The sequence below is a fragment of the Calidris pugnax genome, unplaced genomic scaffold (assembly GCF_001431845.1).
Source record: "Calidris pugnax isolate Ruff unplaced genomic scaffold, ASM143184v1 scaffold54, whole genome shotgun sequence".
Taxonomy (NCBI): domain Eukaryota; kingdom Metazoa; phylum Chordata; class Aves; order Charadriiformes; family Scolopacidae; genus Calidris; species Calidris pugnax.
In genome coordinates this window covers 8,891,787-8,908,446 of record NW_015090864.1, presented here as the reverse complement: position 1 = coordinate 8,908,446, position 16,660 = coordinate 8,891,787, and the positions used below count along the sequence as shown (strand labels likewise).

The 16,660-nt window shown below is 39.6% G+C and overlaps 1 protein-coding gene across 1 annotated transcript in view; it reads left to right on the top strand.

Annotated features, from left to right (window-relative positions):
• The window catches only part of PTPRN2 (protein tyrosine phosphatase, receptor type, N polypeptide 2), a 644,397-nt gene that overhangs the window by 576,413 nt on the left and 51,324 nt on the right, over positions 1-16,660 (top strand). The window contains exons 15-16 of the mRNA XM_014945055.1: positions 5,944-6,091; positions 13,412-13,485. Of these exons, the coding sequence (XP_014800541.1) occupies positions 5,944-6,091; positions 13,412-13,485 (222 nt within the window). The remainder of the gene's footprint in view (positions 1-5,943; positions 6,092-13,411; positions 13,486-16,660) is intronic.

The window sequence follows — 16,660 nt, the reverse complement described above, 5'->3', positions numbered from 1 at the left end:
GACTGACCTTCTGTAAACAAGAGCCCAAAGTGACTTCAGTATTACTGTAAAACTGTGTTAGGAGATGTGAGCAATGCTTAGAAAATGTGAAGAAATATTGTGGTGCTCCGCATGGTCTGAATACGGCTCAGGATTCTAATAGTGATACTTGTCTCAGGGAGTTTTATTTGAGCGGATCTGGACAAGTGTGGGTGCACCAAAATAGAAGAATAAAGTAATCATAATTTTATAAAAGAGAAGTGGGGAGAAAGAAAGAGGGGAAGAGTAATGAACCTTTCTGTTGCTGTTCCCGGAGTCCACACTCCAGCCCTAGAAATTAATGGAACACGTATTAAAAAAGAAATTGCTGATTATCTAGTGAGAGATTTTTCAAGGGCATAAAAGGGAGATAAGTGTGAGGGTCTCATTTAAGAGGATGGGAAGGCTGAAGTCTTTTCTTTGTGTGTTTGCTAATCTCCTCCATCCTTTCCATTGGATAGCTGCACAATGAGTGAGAATGTGCATAATTTTATAAAGAATAAATCTTGCCTGGACAAAGTTGATTGCTTTTTATTTAAATAAAATTACAAAACCAGTAGATGAAGGGAAAACAACAGATGTAATATATACAAATTTTAATAAAGCCTTGAAACTGTCTCATGAATAGTTAATTGAAAAATTAATGTCAGTTTTTTAGAAGACAATTACATGGATTGAAATGTGGCTAAAGGATGATATACAAAGAATAGTGATCAAAAGCTATGTATGGGAGTGTCTGGCAGAGTACAGGAATTACCATTAGATCCAATTATATTTAACTTTTGAAGTAATGATCTGGCAGTGGATGGAAGTGACTAATGACTTTTACAAGTGGTATCACAGTGTAAAGTTCTGCACAGAAGTGATGACAGAAGAGTAATTCAAAAGTTTGAAAACCTTAGACCTGAAAACTTGTACAACAAATAAAGTTAAATTATCTTTGAAGAAAAGAGTCACAAGAAGAAATAACTCTAATTTGCATAGATCCATTAATTCATGATCTCTGAAGACACTGAAATACATATAAGTGGAAATTATAAAGAACAGCAATGGGCAGCAAAATAAGTTTGCAATAGAAAAGTGATACTAATGGCACCCATCTGAAGTGAGGACTACTGTTCCTTATTGAAAATATTTGAGTATTTTCAGGAATAGAGTGCGTTGTTCAGAGCAGTTTGTGTCCTGAGGAATAATCATGAACGGAGCTTTTGGCTTTTACATTAGATACAGGGCACCTAAATGTTAGCGAAGTTTCTTAGTGAAGTACAAGAAACAAGACATTATTTGAAAAACCTGGAAATAGGTAATCCGATAGGCTTCTTCTGTCTCTAACTTCTGTAGCACTGTGAGTAATGTGAGTGGGAATGGAGAAATTTACTGTAAAGCCACTAATGATAAGATACTAAGCCAGAAAAAGGAAGGAGAAAATGATGTGCTGTGTTTAAAGTAAATTTGATTTATGCAGAAAATTGTTGCTTTTACATATAGTCAATACATTACATACCAAAAAAGACAAAAGGGGTTTAAGCAGAATAGCAAAAGTGCTGGGGTGTCCTGTGCCAGAACAATGTAGCCTACAAGTTAGCAGGGAACAAAGGCGAAAAAAAAAAAAAAGCCTTTACTTAAGTCAGTTGGAGAGAATAACAAAGCAAATTGTTTGAAGTATGGTCGTTTAGTGCACAATTTGCTATATAATAGTTAGAGCCAATTCTCTCCTCTCCAAATTCCTTCAGAGGAACCCAGTGAAGCACCTTGGCGCTGCCTGGCCCTCTTCATCTCTGGAAAAAAGCAGCAGCAGTTTGAAAGCGGGGGCTCTCACACTGGGAGGTGAAAGGTGTGGATTTGAGTGGTCACCGCTCACAAGGATTAAGATAATGTCCCATCCACTTCTTCAGCTGACATTTGAGATTCGATTAGACCTGTCGAGGTCTGTCAATTTAACAGTTGCCCATCTTTTCATTAAAAGAGACATTCTCAGCCATAGAAGAGTGTCTAATCAAGTACCATATTGGAAGTATGTTGTCAAAAATAATTGCTTTTGTAATAGCTGAGCACCAGCTAATAAAATAGTTATTTTTAAAACAAATATCTTGACAGATGCAAACCATGCTATCTCCGAAGAAGGTATTTGGAGATTGACTGGGCAATTAAAATTTAATTGTTATATTTGTTAACCTTAATTCAGTCACAGAGCATGCACTGGATGCCACTCCTTGCATAAAGAAAAAAAAAAAAATAAAGAAAAACAAATTGGTTTGACACCATGTTACAGCATCAACCGAGTACTTGGGAAACTTTACCAAAGCCAAGCCAGGCCACTGTCCTCTGTCTTTGTGCCTGTATTCATTTGCCACTGTCACTTGTTCTCTTGGCCAGAGATTCATTGTTCCTGGGACAGTTTTTTATCCTCTAACTGAAAGCTCATCTCTTGCCTTATGACTGGCACGTCTCACAAAATAATAATGGATTTTGCAATACATCCCCACTCTCCACAGAATGTCAATGCATCCTCCTTATCCCCATAATGTGTTTGGGAGCAAGAATATCTCATGTGTGGATACAAGAGAAAGTGTGAACTGGGCTACCAGTTGTCCTTGCAGGTGAGGCCCTGTGGAAGGAAAATTAAGACTTAATGAAATTTGAGGTACATCAGGAGATCTGGCCAAGCAGACAGTGTTTGTTTAAATAATAGCATATACATGGGATTACAGGATTTGTATTGATGTGGACATATTGGTGAGAATAGACCTCTACCTTTTTCAGCAGGCTCTGAGATGCATTACAGTAGCAGTGGTGACAACCTCTATTTACTTTACCTGCTGCTCTGGGACAAGGAAAATCATGTGCGTGTTTGACATGTTGGTAATGAATTTCTTTTGTACCAGGCAAACGCTGCAGAATGTCTCATGAAAACATCCTAATTAAGGAGTGGATTTGAGTAGACATACAATCTCTAAAATATCAGAAGTTCCACTCAATTTAATGTACATCCAGCAGCTCCCAAGAGGGTGTTTCAAAATCACTAAGCTTCTGTTTAGCAAAACGGGGATGAGCGTAGGGGCTCTGAAGGACTGTAAATGAAAGATTACTTAACTCTGAGGGAATTGTCTGACTGCTGAATGTTTTAAAGCAAGCTTCTTTCTCGGTAGCTTTTTTAAACGTGTGAAAAGCAGATGTTCATATTGTGCAGAGTCTTCCTCAGGTCCGTTTGAATAGTCAAACACCTTTTCAAGATCTGTCAGGAAGTGCCCTGTGAATCTGATCCATGCAATGCAGGTGTTGAAACTACATGAAAACTGGTTGCCTTGTTAAAGTAAAGATTTTGGTGTGTTTTCATTTGAACATTCATTTCTCTTTATACTCGGGATTCCCTGAAAAAGGAAGGTAAAAGTAAAAAGAATGTTCCTTTTTAAAGAGAGATGAGTTATTTAAAAATTCATGTGCACTAAAAGCAATCACATTACCTTAACTGTGTTATATTTGGTGATTTAAAAATAAAATAAAATTTCTTTTTAAAATAGAATCCTTGAAATCGTCAAATAGACAAGTTGGAGTGAACGGGAAGCTCTTTGCAGTGCACCGCTCTGCCTTAGGAATCAAATGTTCATGGCCCTTTTCCTACATCTTCATGTATCTCCCAGTCTTTTGAAGAGATTCAGTGTTGGCAGATCTGTATATCTGCATAAAATGTCCCTGAAGTCTATGGGACGTTGGTGATGGGCATGTCAAAATGAATCAGATTATAAAACTGTGGTTTAAAATGGGAAGATGCTACAGGCTGGTCCTTGGCTGCCTGATCTCTGCCTGCTGAATGCTAAACAGCTTCTCGGAAGGCAGGGGTCTTGGTGTTGTAGGATTTTGCTTATTTTTTCCCTTTGCCTCATAAAAATTCTTATATACCAAGTAGTCTGCTCAGGAGGGATTATCTTTTGTTTTTGTTATGTTCAGTATACATATCCAGGCACAGATTTACTAGGAGAAAGCAACAGGATCTTTAGCCCGTCTTCTTTCCCCAGTACAAGCAGCCTTTCGGCAGGGACAAGCAAAGTGTTAGGGCATGGTTTCCTCCCATTAACTACCAGGTTAAGGCTGGGAATGTGTTAGCTGACCCTCTCCCCTAACACACCACAAGGCCACGCAGCTCTCCCAGCTCCCATTCCATCAGGTCACAGCTCTGTCCAGTGCAGTGCTTTTTCCTTCATGGTAGAAAAGAAGCAATCACACAGTAGGTGCTTTGATTGTATCTAGGCCACCACTATTTTTCACCTCCTTTAGAAACCTTTCTTCTAACACAATAATTTTTATGTCCTTAAAGATATCTCTTCTGGAAGTGTCGCTTCTTGAATTGCTTTTCAGTAGCAGGTTTGATTTACAAATCTCAAGTAAAGATGCACGGACCCGACAGGCCCCACACAAAACAGAGCTGTGTGTCAGGGGCTCTTTTGTGACCAAAAAAACCCAAGAGAGAGCAGTCTCCTGCCTCACTGGTGGGGTGGGCAGCGTGGTGGAGCAACAGCTTTAGCAGAGCTCCTGTTTGGCAGAAGACAAGCTGCCAGCTTTTTGCACCTTCTGTTAAACCTGCTGAGAGGCCACATGGACCTTTCCTCTTCAACGCGTGTTTGGGAAGAGCTGTTCAACGTAACGGAGATTGTCTACGGGAAAGGTTTTCTAAGCAATTAAACTGCTTTTTATACTTTGCAGTGAATCCTGTCCAGGAGCTTTTTCTAGACAAATGTTCCTACAGATGGGGCTGTACTAGTGAGTGCTCCAGCAGGAACCACTTTGACTGATGTTTGGGGTAGAGGCAGCCATAGCTGTGCTCCCAACCCTGTCCAGACCCTGAGCCTGTCCGCTAAAGTCTGTCCCTTTTTCAGTCTGTTTAAGGATGTTAACTTCAACCTGCCTTGTAAAGATAGTATGGAGTTTAATTTACAAATACAAACTGTGTGTCATGTGAGGTTATTCTGCTACTTACTCTAGGAGAAGATGACAGACTCTGAAAGGTAATTTGGCTGTTAGGGGGGCTTATGGTGCTAGGTGATCCCTTTCTTAATTTTCACGTTAAAGGGAGGGGAAGATTTCTGGTTTTCCCCACCCTTCCTCCTTTCTGCTGTCTTCCCCTCACCTGCTTGGATGATTTTCAGGTTCATGGGATGAAGGAATAGGGTTTTATTTCACTTTTGGCAAGTCTTTGGAACTGAATTCCTGCTCCAGTGCTGTACTGAATCCCTAACCTTGGGATATCTGCAAAAGTTTAGACCTGTACAAATATACTCTGATGGGCTGTCATTCCTGCCAAGAGCAGATAATTTTTCTTTGGTGATGCTTCTCCTAACACTGTTGACTTTATTGAATGCCAGGTTTAACAACATATATTAATATTAATGAATAGCACCTTCTCAGTTCAAGGCCTTCTCTGTGCCAGGTCATGTGCAGGATGAGTTCCTAACGACCCCGTACGTGAGGCAGGACACTTCAGCCTGGCAATTTGTTAATTCTCAACAGCTGTATTGTTTTTGTGACTTGCATATGTGCTTGAACTTTAGTTTTAAAAGCCTTCATTTTGATGTGAGCTGTTGTTGTAGTAAGTAATTTTTATCAATGCACTTTTGTTTCTTTTTTTATTGCCTGATGAAAGAGGCATTTGGGCTTAATGTCTTCTAGGTACTAAGGAGAAATAGTTATCTGCTGAAGCTCAGTAGCTGGCTATTTCAAACATTTCTTCTCTGTTAGCACTGGTACATTTTGTATAGCACAAATAAGCTTGAAGCTAACTCTCTTAAGTGAATGAATTAGCCATAAGACTAAGTGTGCTTTGTGCCCAAAGGTCAGGATTCCTGTGCTTTCCATCCCAAGATACATCCATTTAGCTTAGCTTTGAGCCTAGCTAAGTCAATGCTTAATACAGTATCCTTTTAATTCCAGTCCTACATGGAAGATCATCTGAAAAACAAGAATCGTCTGGAGAAAGAGTGGGAAGCTCTGTGTGCTTATCAGGCTGAACCCAACGCCACCACTGTTGCACAGCAGGAGGACAATATCCAGAAGAATCGCTCACGGGCTGTAGTACCATGTATGTACACTTTAATTTGGATGATTGCATTTTAAGTTCTTAGTATGTTTCTCAATGTCCTTTGCACAGAGCTTTGAAAGCTACAGATGACAGGCAAACAGAAGAGAAAGTTGCTTGTATGTGTACTAGAAAACTATGGGCTGTGTGCATGTCCTGTTATTACATCAGATGCTGTTTATCTCTTTTTAAGTTGCATATATGTTACAGAAAATGCACAACTATGTGACATGGCACTGCTGCTGCAGCTGTGCTGTCTCATGTAATTCAATAGCCAAGTGCTTTTCAGTGCTGGAATATACTTTCTGTACAAGAGTGGCATCTGTAGCCATTCAACAGAAAGAAGTTTGGCTTGTGTTTAGACAAGTTGGTATCATGTCCATCCAACAGTAATACCAGCAGTCTATAATCAGAGCTAGATGATCTGTTTATCAGATACTCAGCTGTACTGAATGAGCCCCTCTAGGCTTCAGTGGATAAGCTTGCAAACTGGCTTCTCTCTCTGCTAGGCTTAGGATAAAAAGAGAAAAAGGAAAAAGAAAAAGCAGTCAGTGTTTATATTCCTAGAATCTCCTCTTTCCTGTAGGCAGCCACCTTTGTGAGCTTGAAATAAAAGCAACATATTTTTCCTATGCAAATATATGTATCTCATAGATTACATTGGTAATCTATGGCCACACATTTTATTAAGCAACCAATGAAACAAAACTGAGACTGAGAATATATGCACAGACCACAGCAACAAAAATGCTCTCAATCAGTGTGCCCACAATCCAGCTGGGTAGCTTGGCAAACATATATAGCTATTTTAATTTTTAAAGTACCCTGAAAACATTAATTTTCCCTATGAGAGCCTTGAGTAAGTACTATTCCTCCTTTAGAAATGGGGAAATGACAGGTAACACATTAAGTAAATGTCAGAGCCAGATTTAGAGTGAAGATTCTTTGGAAGTACATGATAATTTAACTGAGCCCATCAGTCCTTGCATATTTGCTTCAGCAGGGTTTGGCTCTCTTGTTTATGCAGTGGCTCTTTTTGCAATGCTTTGCTATTTAGGAATACGGTAGTTTGGCAATACGAATTCTCCTGAGTAAATATGGTGCTGATTGAAAGCCTTTTGAAGCAACAGCAGCAGTTTGTTGACTTCCATGTGGTTTGGGATCAGGTCTGTTGAAAAGTTCTAAAGAAGTCATCATGAAAGTTAAAGGAGTGCAAGACTTCTGTGCTTTTTTCCATACGGAAAAAATAGCATTTGCCCAGCATCATAGGAAGTGAAAATTGCTTCATGATAATGTGTATTGATCCAAGTTAATCTTCCCACTTAAAGTGTTCTTTTCAATAAATCAGACCATCATAAGCTATTCCAAGTCCCTGCTCATAAATTAAGCCAGATTGTTTCTGGTTGCTGCCTTGGAGACAGAATGGGAGCTACAGGTGTTGCCCGAAATTGATGCTGGTTATTCAGCTGGTGTAGGAAACTTGTCTGCATGATACGAGCGATAAGGTAGGGACTCTCAGACTAAACCATTCTAGCTCTAAATCCAGAAGTGACGTGGCTGCAGCAGTGCTGAAGAGCAGGGGTTTTTAGCTTGGGTGTCACACCACAGTAGAGAGCTGAGCTATTTTCAGGGCTAAGATAGTCTGTCTCTTTTCATCATATTTTACCAAGTGGATGAATCAGCCTACACGGATCAGCCTTCAGTTGACAAGTCTCTGCTGTTGGTTCTTCCACGGCGTATTGTTATGCCTCTTCTTCCCATCGCTGAGTCTAGACTGAATCAGTACTACCTGGGAAGGGGTCTGGACATGGACAGGGTGGCTGTGGTGTATCTGAAGCTTTAATTAGAAGTACTTTAGCACACTTAAAATCCCTTAGTGATTTTACAAGAGTAAAATGCTGTATTTTTTTGGCTTTGATACAGTGTGGAAACTTCTATTATAGCTCTTCGTGCACTGGGAACTTTTCTTCTTGACTGAGTTGGACAAAATTACCTGCCCTCACTTTCTGATGTTTCTGTGCACTGTTAAGCAGCTGTTATATCCTTACAACTACTTTGATGATGGATGGAAAATGTAGCATAGAATTCAAATAATACTGAATTTTGATAAGATGATGGTTATTGTGGATGCTTAAAATTAGTCTGAGATGGGAAAGAGCCCAGTTTGCCCACTTTTCTTTGACTATGTTTGACATTAAAACTATAGCAAAAAGTCAGATATTTGCTTCATAGTAAATTAAGAAGCAAAACTGATATGCTTTTGATAGGCTACCAAGTTGTTATGCTACATTCAAAGTATTCTCACAGAGTTATGCCTTGTTAGCATTTCCTTACCCTTTTCATATTCATAATCACCTTGACAAGGTAGAACAAGATTGCCAATTCATATAAAAGATTTCATCTTAGGAAGGCTTCAAAGAAGCTTTATTATCATGTTGTATTTACTTTGCATTTTCCTTTCTTAACCAGTCTTAAAATAATACACTATTTTTTTTTACTGATTACATAGCTGATGTAATTTCTAGATTAGCATTGTGTCTAATCTCACAGTTTTATCATAGCTTATTTTTATATCTGTCTTCTCTATTTGCAAACAGCCTTTAAAATACTTGGCAGCAGAACACCTTGACACTGCACTTAGGTATCTATTAGTTAAAAAAATTCTACCAAGTGAAGTTAACTTGGACCTTCTAGATTAAGAAAACTGCATCCTTTTGTCTAATCAACAAGCAGACTGCAATGGGATACCTTTTTGTCTGTATGAACACATGAGCAGCTCAGTTTGTTGATGCCCAAAAAACATCTTTCTGGACTTTATTTTCTCTTCTTGCATCTCTGCGAAATAAAACCATTAAACATTTGCCAATCAACTTTTTGCAGCGAACATCTGTCAAAAGCTGTCTACCTTAATGTGTCCATGGGTCATGGTATACATTAGAGAAACCTCCTTACCTCTGTGCTTTGATTTTCCTCCAAAGGAAAACAGAGCATTTAGGGGACAGGGTGTGCTCCCAGCTGTGAGGCTTGTGTGCAGGCAGAGCACAGCCAGGGGACGTGCCCCGAGGACAGGAACACCTGAGCAGAGGTGCAGTTACTCCGCTGGAATAAACAAACTGGATTTCAGTTCAGATCTAAGAAGAGTTCCATTTTGTGCAAATAACCCACGGGCAAAATAATGATAATCAACAAGTTATGATTCTTCAGTTTTCAGACTGCTACACTTGCTCTTCAGTAGTTCTTCACTTTCTTGCTAGTGTAGTTCTTTCTGTATAGTGCTTTGTATAGAAAAAAAAAAAAATCAGTCTAAATTTAGAAGGAAGAGAATGATGATCCAGGCAGAATGTGCCAAGTTGATTGTTGTGAGATTCACTCTGCCATGTGGTGCCTGGATTCAAACAACCCAAAGCTGCCCATACTCCTTGTCCAGCCTGCCTTTGTTGGTTCTGTTCCTTCAGAGTAGAGTTATCTGACTAAAAGGAAAGAGAAAGCAGAGGAAATTGGCTAAGATGTGAATTTTATTTTTCCAAAATTACATAAATGGGAGTTGGGTAAGCTGTGAGTTTTCTATTTTTTGATCCTAAAATAAGATCCTCATCTTATTTTTATCTCAAACAGCAAAACTAATAGATCTTCATTAAGTAGCAGGGCCACTTTGAGATAAATAGAAGACTGCGAGATGGCATACTACTGCGGTATTGGTCACTGTTTAAATAGTCCAGATAGATATGACATTTTGTGCTCAAACACAGGAATCTACTGCCATTTGAGATGCCTAAAGTATTCGAAGTACCCACACGGAGCTAATAGGTATAATGCAGACACTATGGGAGACCTGTGCCCTCCTTGCTACTAGCCTGAGTGTCCTTAGGGCACCTCAGATAACACCAGAAGTCTACACCGAGGCATTGATTAAAGATCTTTGGGTGTAATTCTTTGAAATCGTAGGTTAAGATGCCTAAATTTCAGTGTCTCCACATAGCTGCCTCCATGTGAGCCAGGTGCCAAAGCACCCTTACAGCCAGTGAACAGCTCACCCTGCAGTGACATAAAGGGAGCTGTGCAAGGGCCAAAAGTAGGCTTTTGGTTTACAGTGAAATGGATAGTTGTAGGATGCCTTTGGGTAGCCCACGTGAGCATTAGATGCTGGGCCACTAGGGTACAAGTCTTTAGGTCTTGTGTCATGTCTGTTATCCTTATGCAATGCCTCATCTACAGTTTCTCAAATGGTATGACATGTTCATACTTATCCAACTAAATCAAACTCCATTAACTATAATCTAGTCCATGTGAAGATATCTGTAAGTAGACTCCAAAATTTAGGTTTCTCTGTCTATAAACTGAGGTTTTATATACTGCAAACCCATGTGTTTGGTTTATATTTTATCCTTTATCCTCTCTCCTCTATCCTTTATACTTTATATTTTATATGTATATGAAATACAAAATTGTGCTGTATTTCCCCTCAGCTATGGGTTAGTACTAGCCTTCTTGTTTAGGAAGCCTCTCTCTGCCACACATATCAATCTATACATTTTGCTTTTCTTTCAGCTGTGGCTTGGCTTAGAGCAATAGCAAATGCAAAGTAGTTCAGCATTCAGCAGCAGCTATTGTAGATACTTGATATGATGACTAGTTGTAGCTGGGCCAGATTGCAGTAGCCAGTAACAGCATTTGTCTTTTCTCTCACTTCCTTATTACGGTCCCTTTCCTCTCCTATTTCTTCATTCATCTTTCTTTCTCGCTTTTTAGATTGATCTTGTGTATGTTTCTTTTCTGTCATCTCTTTCCTTCCTTTTATTTCCTGCTTCTCCTTTTCTTTCCTTGTTTCTAATATAATCAATATGCAGTTTACAAAAAAAAAAGTCTTGTACTTTTCCCCGTAGTTGCTTATTGTTAACATAACAAACTGGTGTCCATGGTATTCTGGTTGGTTTTTTTTTTCTTCTTTTTCTGCCTGTTTCTGAAGATCTATTGTGCTGGTTCCTAGAAGCTTTGAGGTGATAACAGGCATAGACAAGCACAATCTGTTCATTGTCAATATGAGCGCTTGATGCTGCAACTGAAGCACACATGGATGCAAACTCTTGATATATGCAGAAAACACATGTACAACTTTTTATGCAAACTTACTTTTTTCTGAGCATAAATACAAAGTCTCACCACCTTTTCACTAGCAAAGCCCTCTGATAAACTGTCCAAGACAGCAGGATAGTTAGATGGCACATTAAATCAGAGGGTTGGATAAAAAAATTATGTTTTTTAAAAAAAGGTCATGAATTTACTGATCTGACACTTGACTTTTATTGGAGACTTTCACTGACATCTGTTTGCTAAATATGGATGAATTGCTGTCTGCTCTCTCTCCCCCACCCATTTGAAAACATTTCACATGTTTTCCTTGGTGATTAGTTCGAACACTTTTGCTACCAGTGATTGGGGCTTATCCTGAGTGCTTACTTAGCTTAAAATACATGAGAGACCACATTTAGTGCATGTAATCTGCCTATCTGCTGCATAGCCAAAAGGTTTCAGAGCTGTAGTTCTTCAAGAACTTTATGACAATGCTCATTGTAAAGCTTCCTGTAAAAAATCTTGGGTAGCCCTGAGATCTCAGATGTCAGAAAATCCTTTTTATGTTTTGGATTTTTTGTGCAGTGGTGCCAAAGGAAGGTGGAAAGGAATGATGTGCATGAGCGTGTTCCCTTTCTCATCTTCTTCACCCTCCTATTGTGTTGAAACCTTACCAGAGGAAATAATTTTATGCGAATTGTAAAGAATTACTCTTCATTCATTTCACATGACTTTTTCACCTCTAATTCTAGGAAAAGGTTGCTAACATTGGTGGGTTAAATATTGCTGGTGAGGTTGAGTGACTGTAAACAACAGTCATACAAGCACACCTTTGTCTTGCTGACATATTGAACTGCCTTGACATTGCTGTCTCTGCTTTCCTGTGTGGTACTTACAGTGTTTCATAACTTATTTATTGTTCCTCATTATTAAAATAATGATTGGTACTTAATAGTTTAAAAAGCAGCTTGTAATTCTGCAGTTAAGAATGGTGTCCCAGGCCACTAGACAAGATACAAAGGGGGACAGGGTGTATTCCTGTACTCTTCCTTTGTTTATTTGAATAATTGGTGGAAAGATCAAAACATTAGTAGCTGTGTTCAGCTGTAGAGGGTTAGAAAGGGCAGCTCCACGACCTCTCACCACAATATACTGTGCAGGGTAGGTTTGCTGGGAAGTATAAATTGTGCTGGTTATGTATCAGGTACAAGTTGTTTGAGATTCTTATGTAAAGACTTAGAGATCTCTCGCATAAATTATCTGTGTGTGGTCTGGTCTTTCTTTCTGTAGTCAATGGAAAGAAGTGGGCACTTCTCGAGTGCAATTTGGCCTGTTTGAGACAGCTAAATCAGGATGAGATGATTCATGACACAGAAATATTTCTTTTCTCTTCACAGAAAGTGAGCTTAGATGACTGGAACAGATGCAGACATCTGCATTGTCACTGTCTAAATACAGACAAATAAAACTCATTCATTACGTATGTCCTGATGTTAAAAAAAAAAGGACTAGAGTTTGGGGTGTACCAGCTCTAAACATACTTGAGCTGGCGCCAGTAAAAATGCAAGTTAAAAAGTGATAGAACAATCCTGACAATGGGTAAATGCATAAGTCTTGTATGTCCAGACTGCTGTTTTCTTTATTAGTATCTGTATGTACTCCAGTCATAATTATAAGTGCAGTTGTTACCAGCATTGTCTCTCTCCCAGGATCATCTCCAAATCACGCCATCTCCCACATCACTAGCGTAGCACCACACAGCACTGGTCTTTGATCAGGACAGATCAGGACAGATTAACTCACTGTCCAGCTCTCAACTGTACTTCAACGTTCCTGCAGTTCATGTTATAGAGAAGCCAGATGGACAAAGTCTATACGCTTACTTCTTCCATGACTCTGCAAACATGGGAGTGTTTGCTATAATAGTATTTTTCTAGTGTTTTGCCTAGTTTAAATCTTGAACTCCCTGAGCAATAGATTTCCTGTGTTTCCCCCAAGAGATTGTAGTACATTATGGTGCCTCTCATGAAGACATGTTTCTGATATTCAGCCCCTGAAATTTCTCAGTGCTTCATTCCTGACTCGGGCTGTGATGCTGTGGCTGTACCAAGGCTATTCTAGGTTGGGACTCAGAAGAAAGTGTCTTTTCTTGCCTGTCTTGAAATGCACATTAATCTGACTTTGTATAGTTTAACTTAAAAATGGGTAGAATATTTGTATAGAAACTTTCTTCTCTTATTTTCTCCTTTGCAGATGATCATTCCAGGATATGTCTGAAAGGTGAAAATAGCCATGACAATTCAGACTACATCAATGCTAGCCCAATTGTAAGTACGGTAATATGTTAAGAAATAATCCAAATAGTCTTTGCTTGTTGTTAAAATATGGTAACATGAGGCATCTCACTGCTGGATTGTGCAACCTCAGGTTGTGAGCGCCTCTCAACTCTGAGGTCTCAGGCTGTTTTTTCAAATTGAAGTGAAATAACTCTTCTACATGTGCATTCAACACTCTTGAAGTTCATGTACTAAGAAAAAGTCACTAGGTAGTTGTTGTTCTACCTTGTAATGCTGTCAGGTTTTCTGTACTTGATATTGTTAACTTACAGATTACAAAATTCAACAATATACCCTTAGCAGAGCTTTTCCTTCTCTGAGGAGGTAAAACTTGCTTGTTCTTTTTCGCTTTGTCCTACTAGCTACAGTTGTAGGAAGAACGTTTTCTGTAGGCATGGAGAGCTGAGCTCCCCAGGCTTCTGAACTTCTTCTGCATTAGAAAGCAACATTTCCCCTTACCTTTCTTCCTTCATTGCCCTACAGATGCATAGCTTGGTGTTTCTGTAGCTCTCCCAGTTCTTCTCTGAGTTTGCTGTTTTGAAAGCAAGAACGAGATCTCTTACCACTTGTGTATTCATTCAAACTGCAAAATAGGTCAATCCAATTTTTGCCTCCGAATACTCCAGTGTGGCCCATCTGCCCTTTCTGACCCTTTGTAAGCTGAATATGAATCCTTTCTTGTCTATGAAAGGTGATACGGAGAAAAGGTCTCTATTTTTAGACACAAACCAGGTACGATAGAGCCAGTATCATTGCACTATCGTAGCATCTCAATAGAAGTGTCATAATATCCATTTGAGGGGGGAAAAAGCACTGTGTCCTTGACCTCCATGAGACTGCTAGTATTGGAGTTGCTTTTGCTCATGGTTCTCACTCACATTAATTAGGCACTAAAAAGTTATTGTAGGGAAACTATGAGAAAGAACTTAGGATGGAAAATTAGATCTCACTGCAGTGGGCTGTGTACACCATTACTGGCTCATTTTCCTGGGGAGTATCACTCCCCCAGTTAAATCACTTTGTGTGGGCAAGGCAGCTGACAATTTGCAACAGCATGAAATTACAGGCTGCTTCCTTCCAACGTTGTTGACAATACTTTTTTGCTTTAAAAACCCCACAACTATATGGAAGCTGTTCTCTGAGCTTTGTTTTTGGTACTTTCAGCAGTGTTGAAAAGCTTCTTTTCCTTGAACATAAAAAATGTCTTATTCAAAGAGTTAAAAAATACACAGATCCCAACAAACATCTTTGGGATGCTTTTATCTTTGACTTAGGGTAGAGGGGAAACCAAAGCACCTGCATACTTCAGGAACTGTCAGCTGCCATTTTAGAGGACAGGAGCAGATGCGCACAGATTAGAGCAGATTTTGGACTACCTTGAAGTATGTCTCTGACCTGACCAAGCTCTAGCTGGCCCCAGCATCAGGAGTTCAGAGTAACTTAGCGCTCCAAGGAATAGGCATCCTGCTTGTAGTCATGCACAGAGATCCAGCTCCAGGGCTTCAGTGCTCTGTTTGCCTGTTTTAAGAAGCACATTTGGTGAGTTATGTTTGGTCAAGCCTTAATTTGATAGTAGAAGCTGAGAGGTTTTGTGGCAAGCACGGGAGTGGGGAGGTGTTAACTGGAAGTGAGATATTGTCTTCTTGTAGGAGCTTGGTAGTAATTGGGATGACTGCAACATAGTACAAAGTGGAATTATAGCATCTGTAGACAGTGCTAAGCCAAGTTTAGTGCTCGCAGCGGTACAGTTGCTGTGTTTTTACCGAATAACCAAGGTGGGTTTCTGCAACCTGCCCAAAAGTCTGTGTAGAGAGAGATTAACAGTTTTTAGTACACAAATTTTGTTGTGGAAGGGGCAAATTCTTGCATGTGTGTATACACCTGTTGCAATTGTAATTCTGGAGTATAGTGTATCTATTCCCTTAATTACAGCAAAGAGAAAAATATTAGATTAAGTAGTGTTGGGGCTGGAGAGAAAGGGCCAAGATGTCCCATTGACATAACTGGGAAGACATTTGCTTTGTCGGGGTGCCCAAAGCTAATGCAAGCAGAGTCTCTGCTTCCACAGCTTTAACTCTCATAGTTTTACAGGACGTTGTAATCTTCCCTTTCCATCCAGCCCTTAACAAAGGTGTTTTCTTCTGCAAGGTTAAAAGGTATTTCTTTTTTGTAGCTTTCCCAGGCTCCAGTTTTGTTCAATGAAAAAAGTTACACGAATGAAGCAAAAATTCTTATAATTGTCTCTATATTTCTTACAGAAATATATCTATGTCCAGAGATAAGTGGCTGCACAAGTGTTTCATTGGACTGGGACAAATACCTGGTATCTTGCGTAGCCATGAAAAACTGGCGAGAGAAACTCTTGAGTTCCTCTTCGTCATGTTAGGATAGGGACCCTACTGTGTGGGAAGGAGTGCCCCAGCCCACATTTCTGTAGACAACCTGTGATTCCAAGGAAAGGGATGTTCAGGATGGTTTTGTGTTTGTTTCAGTAAGTCAATAGTCATTTTTCTATTTTGAAAGCAATAGATAAAATGTGTGTTTCCTGAAGGTGATGCAGTGGGAGGTTGGTAGGAGGAAAACACTACTTTGCGAGCCCATAGTTTGGAAAGATTCCGTGCAAACTGTTTCATTTCAAGACAAATGAAGTATCTTCAGGTTTGTTTAAATGTATTTGTTAATCTGGTATTGCTTTTGTATAATGAGGTAGAATGTAGGAGTGACAGTCCTGCTTTCCATCTCAGAAACCTATGGGAATATTATATCGGGCACTTAATTCTGCAGTATTTAGTGTGGCTGTACAGTCACTGCAGCCTGAGCTGGACATACATGCTATGACTACTGCTGTTTATTTGACATATTTCCAGTTAGCAGCCACACACTTAATCAACTTCTTTGTAAGCATACAGTGGATGTGGAGGACCAATAAGTCTGTCCTTACTGGCTCTCGCTAAAATCCTACCATTTCTTTCCTTCAGACTGCTGCCTTTCAACTTAAATAACCTCAGTAATTATCATGTCAATGCAGTGATGTTCCTGGTGCATTTGCGCCTTGCAGTGCCCGGGTTAGGAGTGAGCATTGTAGTGAGCTGCAAGATGGGCATTAATAGCACAGGATCAGTACGCTCGGAACTGACTGGAAGAGGCTTTTTCCTCCCTGCGCGTG